Source organism: Capsicum annuum, chromosome 10 (genome assembly GCF_002878395.1).
Source record: "Capsicum annuum cultivar UCD-10X-F1 chromosome 10, UCD10Xv1.1, whole genome shotgun sequence".
NCBI classification, from domain to species: domain Eukaryota; kingdom Viridiplantae; phylum Streptophyta; class Magnoliopsida; order Solanales; family Solanaceae; genus Capsicum; species Capsicum annuum.
The window spans coordinates 218,894,360-218,912,222 of record NC_061120.1 but is presented as its reverse complement, the minus strand read 5'-3'; the positions used below and the strand labels follow the sequence as shown (position 1 = coordinate 218,912,222).

Below are 17,863 nucleotides of genomic sequence, written 5' to 3'. Positions count from 1 at the left end.
CCATTTTCATCAAATTATTTATTAGTGCTTTTTAGAGATTTATCTGCAAATTGTACTTAATTAATTAATACTAAATGACCTAATTATCTAAATAAACTTTTATATATACCATCATATAGTAGTTGAAGTGCACGAGTTTGTTTGTACCAGAAATATTAGACAGAGAATAAATCACATGATAAAGTTATATTATATGAAAATTTATTGGTAACACAATGTTTGGTACCTCATATCAAACGTTATATACAAATACGATGGGCCTATCCAGCGTGAATCCGAATTAGTTGGGCTCCAATGTGGGTACCGAACACCGGATGAGAAATAGAAAAACAAGTAACAAAACAACTTTTTTCCAATAGCCAAACTTGTAAAAAAAATTTTTTTGCTAACTACTAGTAGTATTTTTTTTTTTGCTTATACCGGCTATGTTGTTGTTGATAGTCGAGGTAACAAAACAGTTTCTCTGTGTATATAAATCAAATTCTAGGGACTGATTGTAAGTAAAATGGGATAATTATGTAACAATATTTTATGAGATTATTTTATTTCAGTCTCTACATGCGTAGTCATCTTATCAATTTAGTATAAATGATGAGATAAAATAATTTCGCAATTAGCTAATATCTCAAATCAATAGAAGAGCCACAATTTTCACTAATCACTAAGGGAGTTCAAATGAAATTGAAGAAGTAAACAAACGAAGGAGCTAAAGGGGTTCAATATCTATTATAAATTCATAAAAGATAATTTGAATCATATATAAACAATGTAATTTTTTCATCCACCAAGCTCTGCCGCTATCTTAAATCAAACATGAAATAAAATTAATCTAAAATTATGATCCTTATCCCGCGTACCAAACCCGCAGTATTATCTCTTCATTTTCTTTCTTTTTTAATTACTTCAATGGCCCAAGAATAGCCAACCATCTAAACCCACCCCCCGTCCCCCTCCCCCCACTCCTACCCCTCACTAAAATATCTAATCACACAACACAACAACAGAAGAAACACCATAGGTAGAGAATCTCACAACAAATGACATCTACAGTTGATGATCAGTACTACTTTCTTAGCTTCTTCATCTTATTATAGTAGAAACAATACAAATAAATCCATCAAAAGTTAAAACTTTACTCTCTATTTACACCTTGCACTCTCTTTTTTTCTCCTCATCACAAATAATAATAATATTATGACTCCTGAAGACTCTTTAAGAACTCTTTCTTTAGATTATCTAAATCTCCTCATCAATGGTCAAGCTTTTAGTGATGTTACTTTTTGTGTTGAAGGTCGTTTAGTACATGCTCATAGATGCATCTTAGCTGCAAGGAGTCTCTTCTTTCGAAAATTCTTCTGTGGTCCAGAGTCGCCTGTAGGCGGCTCCAGTCCACGGTTGGGCCCCAGGGGCCCAACAGTTGCTACCGGTGGTTCACAGGTGATACCTGTGAACACGGTAGGGTACGAGGTATTCTTGTTGATGTTGCAGTTTTTGTATAGTGGACAAGTTTCAATTGTGCCACAAAAACATGAACCTAGGCCTAATTGTGGTGAAAGAAGTTGTTGGCATACACATTGTACAGCAGCAGTTGATCTTGCCCTTGATACACTCACAGCCGCAAGATCTTTTGGTGTTGAACAGCTTGCTTTGCTCACTCAGGTTTAACTTTTTTTTTTTTTTTGATTAAAACTTGTGTTGTTATTTATTAGTTTTTTTTATGTGGATCAAGAGATCTTTGGCTAATTTTTTTTAAAAAATTTGGTATTTTTTTCGTTTAAGTTTGTAAAATTAATTTTAGAGAAAACTAGTACTAGTAACAGTACTTGTTTCTCTTTTTTTTCCTAGGTTTCTTTAACAGAATCACCAGATCCAATTTGTTCTATGTACATATTTATCAAATGCAGCCTTTTTTTTTTTTTTAACCTTTTTCATCTTAAGTGGTGTATTACCATATTTGTATATTTTTATTTATAGTGGAATCTTGATTATAGATATGTTTTTTTTTCCTCGATTTCATGTAAGATCTTACACTAGTTTGGATTGTATTTTTATTATATATCTTTATTCTAGCTAGTTACTAACTAACTCAAAGGTTTCCAAATTTGGTTCTTGATTTCATTGGTCTTGTCTTTCCACAGTGGCGATATCAAATCTTTTCCCAAATAGTTGTGTCTACTTTCCTCTTTTGGTTCCAATGAGCAATAGCAAAAGTTGGAATTAATTACTATATCATATACTAATATTGAATGAATAGCTACCCTACCTAATCACAATTTTTTTTTTGCTTTCACACATTTAAACTTCCTTTCTATTTCTTCCCTATTTTGATATGATGGTCAACTTGTTTGGACATTTATTTTAATTGTAGAAGCATTTGGTAAGCATTGTGGAGAAAGCTTCAATTGAGGATGTGATGAAAGTTTTAATAGCTTCAAGAAAACAAGACATGCATCAACTTTGGACAACTTGTTCTCATTTGATTGCAAAATCAGGCCTCCCACCAGAAATCTTAGCCAAACATCTACCTATTGATGTCGTAGCTAAAATTGAAGATCTACGTCTCAAATCCTCGATGGCACGAAGATCCTCGATCCCTCATCACCATCACCACCATCACCAGATGTCCTCGAACATTGAGCTCGAGGACCAGAAGATCCGACGAATGAGACGAGCCCTCGATTCGTCTGATGTTGAGCTAGTCAAACTTATGGTAATGGGAGAAGGGCTAAACCTTGATGAGTCCCTTGCATTACATTATGCAGTTGAAAATTGCAGCCGCGAGGTTGTCAAAGCGCTACTGGAGCTCGGCGCGGCCGATGTTAATTACCAGGCTGGGCCGAGCGCTAAGAGCGCGCTACATTTAGCAGCCGAAATGGTCTCGCCTGACATGGTCTCGGTTCTACTAGACCACCATGCGGACCCTAATATACAGACCATGGATGGGATCACACCACTCGATATTCTCAGAACCCTAACATCCGATTTTTTATTCAAAGGCGCGATACCAGGACTAACACACATCGAGCCAAATAAGCTGAGACTGTGCCTCGAGCTAGTTCAATCCGCGGCTATGGTGATATCGCGAGAGGAAGGGGAAGCGAATAATAATTTATCATCGGAGAACATGTATCCACAACATGTACGTGAAGATCATAGTTCGAGTACAAGCAGTGGAAACAACAATATGGGGAACTTGAATTTGGATTCAAGAATGGTGTATTTAAATCTTGGTGCAAATGTAAATGTTGCTCAAATGGCATGCAAAATGAACAACAACAATGAAGGTGAACATGATTGCAGTATTAGCCACAATAATCAGAATCCATCAACAATGTACCATCACCACCACCACCATCATCGTCATTCTCATGAGTATTAATTAATTAATTTATTAGCCATTTTTATGTTTCAAAAATACTACTTTTTTTTTTTTTTAACCTCTACCCCTTTTTGATGATCTCTCTTCTTCTTTAGCGAGATAAAAATGTCTATAATTTCATGGATTTGAGAAAACACAAAAACAAAAAGGTTGATTATCTCATGGGATTTCTATATATTAAGTCATCATGCATTTTCAGTTGCATATATTTTATAATCATAATTAGCATTTTCTCCTTCATCTTTTTCACTAATTAGTAATTGTTACACCTATCTGATCTAAAAATTTAGACTGATAATATAACACACATTTTTATTTACTTAATTATGTTTTCAACACGTATCCTCACATGTTGATCGATTCATTTATAACAGTTTTCTGACTGCTTTTATATCATGTTGAAGCTAATGTGTGATCATATTATAAAAAAACTTATACTAAAATATTTTCTTAATTATACTTTTGATTGTGTCTAGATATATAAATTGTTAGGTTGTTGTGGGTCTTTTTTGTGTTGTTTCTAGGGCTTTTTCAGGATGATAATGCAATGTACATTTACTGGTGGATTTGGAATTTTTATTCATTCATCTATGATGGGACAAGAAAATGAGATTCTATAAGTTTTTTTGATGGAGAGAAGGGACACAGGTCAGTCTTTTCAACCCCTGGCCTGTCAACTCCTATAGCTACCCTGAACCCTCTCTTCTTTTTTCTCTTTTTAAGATAATAGTAGTTTGGTTATATATGATGCCTCTCTACCTTATTTATGAGGTACCGACAGAGGCGGAGTTAGGATTTCTGCTGAGGGGTTCAAAATTTGAAGAAAAACTCGTTGAAGGGGGTTCAACATCTACAATATATGCATAAAAATTATTTTAATAATATATTAATAGTATAATTTTTCGTCGAAGGGGGTTCGGAATACCCTCTATTACTAGGCTGGCTCCGCCTCTGTACTGGTACAGACTGCGTACAATCTATACTCCTCGGACCTTACTGTACGAAAATACATTGAGTTTGCTATTATTTGGTTATATGATATGTTTTCGAGTTTAATAAGTTATAGTATACATTATCAATACATAAAAAGATTTACATTATTCAGATTATATTTATCTATTGTACTAAGTAACTTATTTCACTTGCAAGACTATAAATTTCACATTTTAAGAAGGTTTACCTTTAAATGTCATTTGAATGACTAATATAAAAATAGTTTGTACTGATGGTATATGACTTAAACTCTTAATTATATATTTTCTCATGTCATGGACAATTTGCAACCAATAATTTTCGCAAAAAATATATTTATTGAGAACTACACTTTATACGTGACTTGAACTCTATATATTTTCTAATGTCATGGACAATTTGCAACCAGTAATTTTCCCAAAATACATATATATATTTATTGAGAACTACACTTTATTTAATCACACATTAATTAATTATGTTTCTTTTAGTTTCTTGTGATGGTAGGGCTACATATGTTTCTTACCATATTTGGCTCTTTTTATTCTAATGAGAGGGGAATGAGCTGGAATACATGCTTTATCAATTTTTTAACAAGAAAATTTGCTAATGTATGGGAAATTTGATAGGCTATAATGTTATCTTCTTTATAAAGAATTGTAGTATTTTATGTGAAAGATATGATTTAGCTTTAGAAAATGTGGTGGTTGGTTGTCTTGCATGAATGCAAAAGTTAGTGTGACTATTTTTTTCTAATTAAAATTGATCTATCTAGACTTATCAATATATATATATATATATATCTTCTCTTTCTAGTCTCTTGCTCCCCTTTATTAGGCACAAAAAAAAAAGTTGGAATTCTAACCTTTGTAAAGTGATATCTCACTGATTGTAGCTTGGGCCATATAGAATTAAATGGAAAATGAAAAATGAAAAAATAACTTTTGAAGTAAACCCTAGCGATCGGTAAAATTATTTTCATGTAATCTATATATAGGTTACAAATTCGAATCGTGAAATCAGCCAGACGGCCTACGTACTATACCTCCTAGTAACGTGCGTGCGTTTCTTTCCTGAACCTTCATACCTTGCATGAACGTGGAATGATTTGTGCATCGGTTTGATTTCCACATGTTTCACCATCGTGTGTGAAATGAAAATTATGAAAAGCAGTGCAAAATATTGTTGTTATCACTATTTATTTGATTAGGGTTAAAGAGTGATAAGATGATTGATCTGAAGAATTATATTACTTTGACAGTGATGATATTCATTAGTATATTAATTTGTTATTAGTATTCTTGTTGTTTCTATTTATGTGACAATGTTTTACCGAATACAAAATTTAAAAATGATTTTTTTATCACATTTCTACAAGCATGTCATTTAGCTTGAATAAAAAGTTTAAAGTTAAATTAATTATCACATAAAATGTAGCCAATGAAAAAAAATGACATCCTTTTATATACTCTTCATAAGGAGCATTTGTAATAAATGTTTATTGAGACCAGAGGTTGCGGTGCAGAGGTTGCGGTGCAGTAGTAAATATTCCTTCATCTTTAATCAGAGCTCTTGGGGTCGAACCTTGGATATAGAATCGTTTCTGGTATGGAGTGCTTTAACCCCCCCACCCCCCACCCCTAATTCCTTCCTCATAGGGACTTTTCGGTCGAATTCAGATTAATTGGACCTCAATATTGGTACCAGACACCGGGTGAAAAACAAAATAAATGGTTGAACATAACAAAAGAAATCTTCATCTTTGTTTCTCTTCTTCTTCTACTAGTGCTATCACCATCTCTACACTTTTTGTCTAAAGTTAAAAGAATAAAATAGAAGAGAAAAAAAAAAAAGTGAAAGCTGCTTAGCCAGGAAGTGGGAGTCCATTCTTATATGGAAAAGAAATTGTGGGGTTGATGTTTCATGGATTTAGATTATATTTATGATATGATTACTAGTAGTTGTAGTAAATTAAAGTACTTCCCTTCTAATTTATGAACATAATTTAAAAGGAAAATGGTCTGATATATATTTAAACTTCAATGAATTTATTATAATACGTATGAACTTCGCGGGGGTCCTATGATCCCCTAGACATTTTTTTAGCGTTTTATGACTTTCCTGGACTATTTATTAGCATATTTTACTGATATTTATAGCGTCATAGGACCCCGCAAAGTTCAGACGTGTTACAACAAATTTCATCGAAGTTTGGGTATATTTTGAACGCTTTTCCCTAATTTAAATCAGATATTGATTTCTATTTGTGAACTTCTCGTCAATGAGACCTCAGGTCTCGTTGTTTTTATTTTCTAAGTCACGCCTTAACCTTGTTAAAAAGTGAAATTGGCTAGCTATCGGCATATTGTTTACGTCCACATAGGACATAATAAAAGAACAATAACAATAACATATGAAATGTAATTCAAGTGCAGTCTGAAGAGGATATTAGGATGTATGCAGACACTACCACTACTTTTATGGAATAAAGAAATTGTTTTCGATAGACTTTTTTTTATAAAACTAAGATGAATATAGTAAAGTTATTTTTGTTTAAACAGACCAATAAGAAAATTTATAAGTTTTTGAGATTTGTCCTTTGTGTTTTTTCTTTTCCTTTTTCTCTTTTAGGATGTGTCCTCATAAATCATGACATAACTAGTGGACGGACATGTCTGAAATGACCAGACAATTAAAAAAAAAAAAAAAAAGTTTCTCTATTATTCATAATTGGTTCTTTTCATCTTTTTTCCTTTAATCCATAATAAATAAAATTAATATTATGGTGTACTTACTTTTTAAATCTATTTTAAAAAATACTTTATTTGAATTGAAAATCAATCAAAAATTAATAGATTATCTACATTCGAAAACTAGGGTAAAGTATTTAACTATGCAATATATATTTTGACGTCAATACGATGATTGATATATAAAATATGTTGTCTTAGCAAAAGAAATACGTAAAGAAACAAAATGATTGCTTAGGTAAGAACATACACACTTAATTTTCTTTATTCCAAGGGGTGGAACAAGATATTATGAATTATCAAGAATAGTTTTTATATTTGTTGTGGATCCCTTATCGTTCTCGCTCTCTTGAATTCTCAAAAAAACTTGTATCGCTCCATCCCCACAAGACAGCCAATCAGAAATGTCACAAAATCCCCCCGAATAAATTATGAACTACTAGTATAGAGTATTTACACTCTGATGAAATGATTATAACTACTTTTATCAGTCAAACTGAGCAACAAAATATGAGAAAGTGAGATTTTTCATGAATGATCCAAAACTTAAAAAGGGGTAAATAGTTCTGTCAATGTAATAAGATTCCTTTCATAAAACTAATGATCCAACCATTCATTCCACAAGTGAAGTCCGGAGAAAGTAAAATATACGTAAATCTTACCCCAACCATTTGGATAGATAGGTTGTTTCCGATAGACCCTCAATACACATCCGTCAATGCATTAGCATAGAAAATGGTCTTGGCAGCTTTTCAACTTCCAAAACCAGAACTCCATACCTGTCTATTAGTACAAATTTTGGATCTTGAAGCACAGTCCACACCACAAGTGGAGCGTGGGGGCTGGTGCGTAAGCAGCCTTACCCCTGCCGAGTGAAGGTAGAGAGGAGGTTTCTTATAGACCCGTGGCTCAAGTAAGCATGTCAAAGTCAAGTGTGGAAAGGAAATACAGCAACGAATAAGTCACGATGAAAATAATGTAGAACAACACAATATCAACAATAAAATGATAAAACGGACAAATGTATAACGACTGTTTCAAATTAACAATTCTTCGATCAGTACTTGACACTGGCCTCAAGCATATACAGTGCATGATAAGCATTATTATAAAAATTCCTTCAACTTAACATTCTGAAACAACAATATACAGGACAAAAATTTCCTCACAAAATATCTGCTTTTAAACAGACGTAAAGATGATGAGGATCACTATCGTTAAAATGAATTTATAAGGAGATGTAAACCAACCAAGAATTCTGGAGAACCAGTTACTGAGCTTCAGAGGAAGGGAAGAGCTTCTCAAGCATGTTATTAGATAAGATGTGGTTCGGGTCTAGCTCATTTCGTGCTTGATTGTATGCATCCACGGGGAATTTCTTTTTTAGCCTTGCCTGCAGAGCTGCGAGCTCTTCCTTGTCCTTGGGAACCTGAAAGTAACATAGATTTAAATGGTAACACAATTCCCTCCATTTTGAGTACCAAATTGTCAACTGAGATTCTTCTTCAGGTTACTCTTGGGCAGATTAGAATGATAACGAAGTAAAGATCCCCTAGGATGAGCTTATGCTAGACGATACGAAGAATTGATTTGAGTTATTAACATGTAACCTCGCAAAAGGAATGCTCTATCAGTGCTTTTTCCTTTTTGTTACTAGGGAACTATGAATAGATATTTTAGAGGCATGCTTGTCGATGGCGCTTCTAACGGGCAGTTTGACAAATTGAATCAGCTCTAGATTATAAGAAAGTTAAAGAAACTAAAGGGTAAAGATCAAGTGCATGGAACATGTCCAAGAGGATAGTTCTATCTTCCCGGCAATTTCATAGTTCTTCAGAATTGCAAAATCACAATAAAAGGAGCTACGGAGAAACCTAATCTCTTTTATCTCGAAGAGAGTTTCCTCAATAGTAATAAAGTACCAATTTTAATGGATTTTGTAGCAAAATGGAGACACTGCTAATAGAGCTCTCCTCCCTCGGGGCTACTTGCTCCAATATTAAAGTAAAATAAAATAACAAAACGAGAAAGAGGAACTGATTGGTTAACAGTATCTGCATAACTGGCATAAACAGACAGAGTGAGAAATAAGTCATACCTCAATCTTTGCCCAATGTTCAAAAGCAGAATAACGATCCCACAATTGTGCTTGTGTCATATGCCTGTAGTGGAAGAACTCCTCGGTGATTTGCTTTCTCTGCCGAGCATCCATGGTTGGAAGATACATAATGATTCCAACCTAACAACATATAGGAAGGAATATAAGCAAATAAGTAATAAAGCTATGCATCAACATTATCAGGTCTAACAAATAACCACAGATTTGGGAGTCAGCATTTGATTAGCTCATCTAATTATCACCACCCATGGACTCAAAATCGGTTTTTTCTTTCTGAAGTAGATGCAGTTGGACCGTGTCATATAAACAACTATTTGCGTGCATTATGTGCTGAGTTCCTGTTGTGAAACCCCCAAAAAAGAATACACCAACGCAATGGCAGAGTAAATGACAGCCCAATCAAAAGTAAAGTAAAAGAAGACAATAGTGAGAATCCATCCAACTGCTAAACGAAAGGTCGGTCATGTTTTTTCGTTTTACCTAAAAGCAGATAGAGAAAAGATCCATCATGGTTTTATAATTCATTTATGATTTAGCAGTTTCTTGAATTTGTGCAACAAATATTTAGGGTGCATAATTAGGCTCCAAGATATAAGGAACGCATAGATTCACAAGCTAAAAAAAGTTTACCCATGAAAATATATCATCATCCGCGGAGCTATAAGCTGGACTCATTTGACTTTTGCTGCAAGCAGTCCATCTTTGTTCTATAGGTGCAGGGGCAGGTACACTTTCTTTCTCAATGAGTTGCATCAATTCCTCTATGTACTCCAGGTCTTTCATGCTAGGCTTTGACAGTGTTCCTGCAGGGAAACATGTCTCCGATACCCACTGGTGGCCACCACAGTCGAAGCCTAGAATTTCATCACTCCAGCCTACTCGGTATCCTTCTGATTTCCTCCAGTATTCTGCCTCAGCTTTGTTGACTTTAATTACATGTTCCTTGTTGAGAGGATCCATCACAAGTAGTTTATCTCTCAGCTCAGTGAATGATAATTCATCTACTTCGGGTTCATCTGGAGAACCAGAAGCAGCAACTTGACTTCTGTAACAAGTGGTAAGAAATTGATTTAACAAGTAACTAAACATATTAAAAAAATAGAAACTCATGATCTTCAGCATTTCTCCTAAAGTTTACAGACACCACCCCTTTTTATGTTGCAAAATCAGACTAGGCCGTTGAGTTTAAAATGTTTATTTACTTTGTCAATTATACAAGTATACTGAATTACTTGTAATGTTTTGCTTATCAAACACAATTCTCAACTAATATAGTGTCTTTTCCAGCACGAGTTGTATTCGTCTATTAATGATGAATAAGTACAATAAAAGAAAACAATTTACAGGCAGGGTTGAAATGCTAGTCGGATAAGCAATACCTTACAAGTGAAACTAAAAAGAAATATCTAAATAAATTCAAATTCTTGCAATTTATGAATATTTTTGAGAACATATCATCACTGCAAGTGTCTTAATTTTTAAAATTACCTTACTTAAATTGGTCCATCAAAGTATATTATTTCACCTATCCCCTTACAGGAAAAGGTCCAATGCAAAAAGGGACTACTTCTCGGTATACAAGAATAAATGAAACTGCACAAGGAAGTTCGTCCAACAACAGAACGTCGTGCAGAAATGCCAGGGAAAAGATGTTCTGAAATATGGTTTTACAGGCTAGTTCAATGCCACCATACCTGTACTTCTTCAGAGACTCCTGATAGAGATCTCGTACATGCTGCAAGGCTTCTTCTGTAGTATATATAGGTTTATGTTTTGGTGGACCTCGCAACTTAGATACAGGATTGCATGTCACAACCACAACTGCATCAGTATATGGAATGTGCAAGTATTTGACATGCTTGTTCTCAGATAGGAATTTCCTGGAGTAATGGCATGTTAGAGGCATTATTTCACAGGTGTAAGACACTAAGTGAATGTATGTGCTGTACAATGCTATGTATGTGAAACATGCATCATCAATAACAACAAACTACTATAATAACATATTTATATAGGTGCAACAAATCATTGGCATTGGCATTTAGAAGGTGCAAAAAAACTTCAAGCACACTCCAACGTAGGCTAAAAAGAAACTTCAAGTTGATAAAACCAAGAAGGCAAGATAAATTTCATTGGAGCAATCACTGGTCAGCTTCCATTCCAGTTCAGGAAACACTAGACGAGATTTAACTGAAATACCCCGATTTTCGCAATACTGCAGTTTGAACGGGTACATCGGTTATCGACAAGAACTAGCAAGTTGTTTAACAAGACATTTATAGAAATTGTTTTGTACTAGATTTGGTCTACTACAAGATGCACCAGTTTATCACTCTATAGTCTCATTATTCCTTCCAGCAACTACCTACCACTTAAATCCATCTCTCTTTCATTCACCTCTTCTCTTCTCAACCATTCTATTTCTTTCTCGTCACTCATCTTTATTTATCTTCCATCCTCTCTCAAACGTTCTATCCCACAAATATAGGAGATACTAATGAGATAGAGTAGCATTATTATGATTTTTTCTTATTTTTGTTGTTTCGAGGTCAGCTTGTGCGCATCTCATCTAATTTTATGGGGTACCTGCTACCTCCACCAACATGGTTCTGGGTAACTCAGTATATTGAGTCCGAGACTGATAGGAAGAAATTGCCTAGTATTTTTGCTTCAGCTTGGAACCTGAGATCTTATTGTTCTCAACCCACTTCACTAACATCCTTGGGTGCAACAAAAGTGCATATTATTGTGCATCTTCAGGGTGCTTATTCAATATAATTCACTTACTTCATCATCAAAACAAAAAATAAAGCTAACAGCTCCTACTCTAAGTGGACTGAGCAGCAAGAAAATCAAAAGATGTGTAAATTCAACTATCCTTGATTATAAAGGCTAAATCCATCTGTCCTACTATATGTGACAGTGTTGACAAGGCACAAAGTTTAAGAAATAAAAGCTTTTGAAATTTGTGGTCTAAAACAAGATAATGACATTTTTATCGCTATAAATCATCTCATAAGGGATCAAACACACTATGGAGGAGCTTTCTCAAAGGTCAATAGCCGATAGTTGATGTCATTACCACTTATTTATCTACTTGAAAGCTGATGGCATTGATCTCGAAAGAAAGGTCTTTCTTTATGGTTACGAAATCACTTAGATTGATAAGCAAGTCGAAGATACCATAAGTAAAATTGGCAGGTAAAGACAAGAGTCATCCAATGCACTCACCAGAGAGGGTAACATTTCCTACATAGTACAACAACAACAACATACCCAGTGTATTCCCACAAAGTGGGACAAACTAAAAGGGAGAGTGTGACACATAAAACGGGACAAAGGAAATACTTCTTTTCCTTTTTTATGACCAAGTCATCTTTCACAAGTATACACAAGCATATGTCTCTCACAATAATACCAAGAAAACCTAAATTCCTTCCATGAGATACCTTATGCTAGGTTTTGGGATACTTGTCAATTGCTAGCTTGGATATATAAATATTAACAGGTAACAAGCTCTTTATAAAGAAAATCCTCCAATAAGGTCCAATGTAACAACTATGAGAGCTTCCCAAAAGGTAAAAACAAATCACTAAAGAAAAAGCAAATATTTACTTGTGATTTTTCTTGATATCTTTCATGTTAGAGAGGAAAGTATGTTCTACAAGCTCCTGCCTCTCAACACACTGAAGAGTGACTTCTGCAACCACACCAAGTCCCCCAAGTCCACATCGAGCTAGATAAAAGAGTTCTGGATCTTTCTCTTTTGAAATTTCTATTGTACCCTTGGCGGGGGTAACCAGTTTCATGCTTATGACTTGCTCATCAATTGGAGGCAACCTGGCACCAGTGCCATGGGCACCAACCTAACAATTTGAATTCAAAGGAACAAAGGCTTTAGAATTTCCCCAATCAATCCTCAAAAAAAATCCATCTGACAAATCAATAGATCAACTAACTTGCAAGTTAGAATAATGTAGGAACTTCAAACAAGTAGCAAAAAAGCAGATGCTACCCCTTGAACACAAGATGGGATGAAACGGAACCAGCTTAAACATTTTTCTTTGACAAAACATGCAAAAGCAAGCTTTTTATTTACGTAGGCAGATGCACATCAAGAAAGTACTGCATAAGTTCTGGTTTAAAAAACAAAATACTGTATAAGTTGTACAGAGTACATGCATAAACTTCCCACCAAACTCAATATGTCACCAAATCTAGAGACAACTTTCTGGCCACCACAAAACAGTTAGTATACAACTAGAATGAGGACAGTCAGACTAAACCCAAAAAGAGAACTATCGCTCGAGAAAGTGGCCCCATTCTGCCAGCTAAGTTACAATCTATACACAGCGACAACTTCTCCCTCAGAAGCATTCATTGTTCTCCTAGCCAAAGTGTCGTCACTATGCAAATGTAGGATATCAGGCCTCTGAACAGTCTTTGGACTCTACTTGAATTGTAAACCTAGAGAAGGCATAATTATACAAGTATAGACCATAACTACAAATTCAGCACTACCACAAATTATGCAAAGCATAATAAACATATACCCCAGTCTCAAAAGTTCACTCCCTCAGTCAATTATCCTAATTTAATCGGAGATGAGAATTAAGACAAATGTAGCAACTTGAAATAATTTAAATGAAGAGTAAATTGAACACCAAGGATGCACTCACTAGGACATCTTCAGTATGAACTAAAAAAATAGTTCACAAGTATAAAAGAGGCAAAATGACTGGTAACAATGAATACAAATATAGAAACAACAAAAATAACCAGTCAACCACGCCTCAACACAAGCTAGTTGTGCTTGGTTATAAGAATTCTCACCATCCGTTTCGCTCCATTTGAACCCGTTTCATTCAAATATTCAATAATTCATGTTCCATAATAATACAAGTTTCTACTCCATTTCATTAAAAGAAAGAGTTTATACATTTTTTTACTGACATGCAAATTTCAAGCAAGATTAAAATGACTTCTAGTAACAATTGGACCTAATGTAAGCTTATCAACATGAACCTTAATCCCAACTAATCAACATCACATATAGGGAAGAACACATGGAATGGACACACTATGTATTTTAGTTAACCATCTAAGGTATCGATCACTGCCCTTTCGTCCATTACGTAAACTACTCCCTCTTCAATTTGTTTTCCTGGTTTGACTAGGCACGGTGTGTTTAAGAAAGTAAAAAAGAATTCTGAATCTTGTGGTCCTAAACTAAAAATATGTAGAATGTATCAAAATGTGCTTTAATTTTGTGCTCTTAAACATGTCACATGAAAAGTTAAACCTAAAGAGTTGCCCAAAAAAGGAAAGAGACATTCTCTAACCGCTTGTTTGGAAAGTTGAGAAATAGAGTTGCCAAAAGAGCAAAGACGCATACCTTAACACAAACAAATTAAAATGGACGGATTAATCCACATGAAATCGACACAATAAGCAGCATAAAACATTAGTATTGTGCATGTCACGTAGAAAGTTGAAACTAAAGAGCTGCCGAAATAGGAAAGACGCATTCTTTAACACAATAAATTGAAACAGAGGGATTAATCCACAAGAAATTGACATAATAAGTTGTATAAAACATTAATGTCGTGCATATCACATGAAAAGTTGAACCTACAGAGTTCTTAATAAAGGAAAGAAGCATTCTTTAAGACACACAAATTGAAACGGAGCTAGTAATCCACAAGAAATCGACATAACAAGCTGTACTAAACCTGAACAATGCCACCAATCTGCTGTTCTCTTATAGAAGCAAAATCCTGAGAGTAATCCCATACTCCTTAATCTCATCAACAAGTTGCTGAACCCGAATCCCGGCTTGTATAGTAACCCTCTTCTTCTCCTTATCAACACTCGAAACCTTACCCAATAAAGCCAAATTCACCATCCCAGCTCGGGTTGACAGGCCTTATCTCATGTTTCCTTACATGTTTTTCTTCCACTATTCCTTCGAGCTGTTCAATTGACCTGGGGTGTAAAAAAGTCCGGGTCCGTACCACGTGGGTCCCACTCCAGTTCAACTTGTCTCAGTATAACCTAACTTGTGCGGACTCTTCACTTTCGATGTCGCATCCGTGTCAGATTCCCCAACAATACACTAGTTTTGATGAATCCGACACGCACCCGTTGACATTATTGAAGAGTCTGAACAACATAGAGTATAACTAATCCTAACATTACTAATCCGAGCATTACTAATACATCCCATTTAGTACTATTCTTATACACTCTACCAAACGACCCCTTAATGTTATGGTCCTAAACATATCACGTGGAAAGTTGAAACTAAAGAGCTATACCTTCTTTAACACAAACAAATTAAAACGGAGGGAGTAATCCATGAAAAATCAACATAATAAGCAGTATAAAACATCCGGTAACAAATCGATCAATTACCTGAACAATGCCACCAATCTGTTGTTCCCTTATCGAAGCAAAATTCTGAAGAGTAATTCCATACTCCTTAATCTCATCAACAAGTTGCTGAACCCGAATCCCAGCTTGTACAGTAACCCTCTTCTTCTCCTTATCAACACTCAATACCTTATCCATTAAAGCCAAATTCACCATCCCAGCTCGGGTCAACCCGATTCCATTCGGGGATAAACCCGACCCGACTGGCCTTATCTTATGCTTCCTTTCATGTCCTTCTTTCACTATTCCTTCGAGCTGCTCAATTGACTCGGGTTGTAAGAAAGTCCGGGTCCGCACCTCGTGGGTCCCACTCCAGTTGGTAACGGTGTGGAGATCGTCGGGTAACGGAGCGTAACGGAACAATTGGGCTTTTTTGTCGCGAGCATTTTCGGGGAATGGGAAGGAATAGTAAGTGGCGGCGCCGGAGGCTACGAGGAGGAGAGTGTAGCCGATGTATTTACGGAGTTCAGCGTCGGCGGTAGGTGGGCCCGGAGTGGTGGAGAAGGGGCGGCGGTGGGCCCGGTGGTGGTGGTGGTGGTAGCGGAGGAAGGACTGGAGAGAGCGTTTGGAAATGAAGGAACGGAGCATTGGAAAACGGTGTCGTTCTGATGGAGTTTTGGGGAGGTTTTAGTGCAAGTGTTGATTGATGATGATGATGATGATGATGAATGTAAGTATTATTTCTTTGTGATTTTATGGTTTAGGAAAAATTTGGGACCATGCTCTTTCTTTCTTTTATTTGGTTCTACTTCTACACTCCGTGTTCAATATTTGTGATGGAGTTAAACTAAATTTGAATTTAGGCACGAAAAGTCTTACATTGGAGTGAAGAAGACGCGTGATGGAGTTTAACTAAATTTGAATTTAGGCGTGAAAAGTCTTACGTTGGAGTGAAGAAGACGACGTTGGAGTGAAAAAGACAGGTGATGGAGTTCAACTAAATTCGAATTTAAGCATGCGATGCAGTTCAACTAAATTTAAATTTAGGCATGAGAAGTCTCACGTTGGAGTGAAAAAGACAACTCTATTGACAATTACATATTTTTTTTATAAAGAATCCTTCGAATATTTTTGTCTTACATTAATTTAGATATCTCATTGGAATATGAACAAAGAAGAGAAGATAGGCTCATTACATTCATAAAAAAAACTATAAGAATTCAACTTATAATTGAGTGTGAGAGTCAAATGAATCGAAAGATTGTTTAGTTCAAAAAGGAATTATAGAATTTTGGTTGCTCCACCTTTGATCGGAGGTCAAGAATTTGACTCTGGGTATGGAGAAAACTCTGTTGGGAGCGCTACCCTCGAATGTGGCCCTATCCAGCTCGAATCCAGATTAGTCGGGCTTCAATGCAGGTACCGGACATCGGATGAAAACCAAAAAAAAAATCACATTATATTAACTATACTAGTAATGTACCCACACGATGTGCAAACAACAAGAAATTAATCATTAAAAATATATGTGTTGATAAAATAAGAACAAAAACATTTAATGATTAAATAAAGATAAAAAGAACTTCAAGTTGCATTAACGAAAGCCTCGCGATATTCAACATATCAGCATATCGAAATTAAACCTGAAGGCACAAGGTAAGACACAATAAATGAACCTGCAGGCATAAAGGTTCCTTAATACCACGCAAGTTTCCATCAAGAAACTCACGAAAAACTTAATACTCCTAATTTGAATAGTTAATCCTTATTATCGCAACAATAATTTGAGTAGTTAATCCTTGTTTTTCTTTAGGCTTTTCCCTTGTTTTTCATCTGCTATGCAAGATAGGCTTGATTTTACAAAACAAATGCAATGTAACGTGCATGCATGTTGATGTAGTTAAGCATTTATCTAGGATTAGACAAAAAATGCTCTATAAACTACGTTGCAGCTTGCGATTTTATAGCAGGTGATGGTCATAGATTAATAGTGATGCTTATAGGACATAGCCTGTCTTTCATATCTAGGATAACAGGCCGTTTTTCACATCTACCAATTCTATTTGTTGTAGTGAAGATGTAAAAAAAGAAATATGAAGTACTAATATTTATTGAATTCTACCACATCTTCTGCCAGACTTTTTTGATGAAAATGTAAATATAATGAAAACCTATGCACACAAACTCTATAATTTAGCAAGTGAACTTGAAGTGATTCATAGATAAATAATTTCAAAGCAAGGTAAATATTTACAACTCTGCCATATGCAG

At 35.2% G+C, this 17,863-nt stretch overlaps 2 protein-coding genes across 3 annotated transcripts; one reads left to right on the top strand and one right to left on the bottom strand.

Moving 5' to 3' along the window:
* Positions 1-1,003: 1,003 nt before the first annotated feature.
* Positions 1,004-3,415, top strand: LOC107845169 (regulatory protein NPR6). Of its 2 annotated transcripts, none has more exons than XM_016689423.2 (2): positions 1,004-1,659; positions 2,372-3,415. In XM_016689423.2, exons 1-2 carry the CDS (start codon positions 1,195-1,197, stop codon positions 3,377-3,379), a joined length of 1,473 nt encoding a protein of 490 aa, XP_016544909.2. In that variant the 5' UTR covers positions 1,004-1,194; the 3' UTR covers positions 3,380-3,415. The 2 variants fall into 2 exon arrangements, with proteins under 2 accessions (XP_016544909.2, XP_016544908.2); XM_016689422.2 differs by having other exon boundaries at positions 1,005-1,659; positions 2,369-3,415.
* Positions 3,416-8,352: 4,937 nt separating this feature from the next.
* Positions 8,353-16,296, bottom strand: LOC107843896 (L-galactono-1,4-lactone dehydrogenase, mitochondrial). Its single transcript, NM_001324614.1, is given in 6 exon segments — positions 8,353-8,530; positions 9,200-9,340; positions 9,851-10,265; positions 10,915-11,100; positions 12,836-13,086; positions 15,635-16,296. Coding segments are annotated over 6 exon segments (1,758 nt in total). The 5' UTR covers positions 16,241-16,296; the 3' UTR covers positions 8,353-8,371.
* Between the last annotated feature and the right edge of the window lie 1,567 nt (positions 16,297-17,863).

Excerpts from the sequence above, each read along its gene's own strand:
- LOC107845169 (XM_016689422.2), top strand. The coding sequence starts at position 1,195 with ATGACTCCTGAAGACTCTTTAAGAACTCTTTCTTTAGATTATCTAAAT. Across the intron at positions 1,660-2,368 it reads AGCTTGCTTTGCTCACTCAG|AAGCATTTGGTAAGCATTGT; the intron begins GTTTAACTTTTT and ends TTTTAATTGTAG.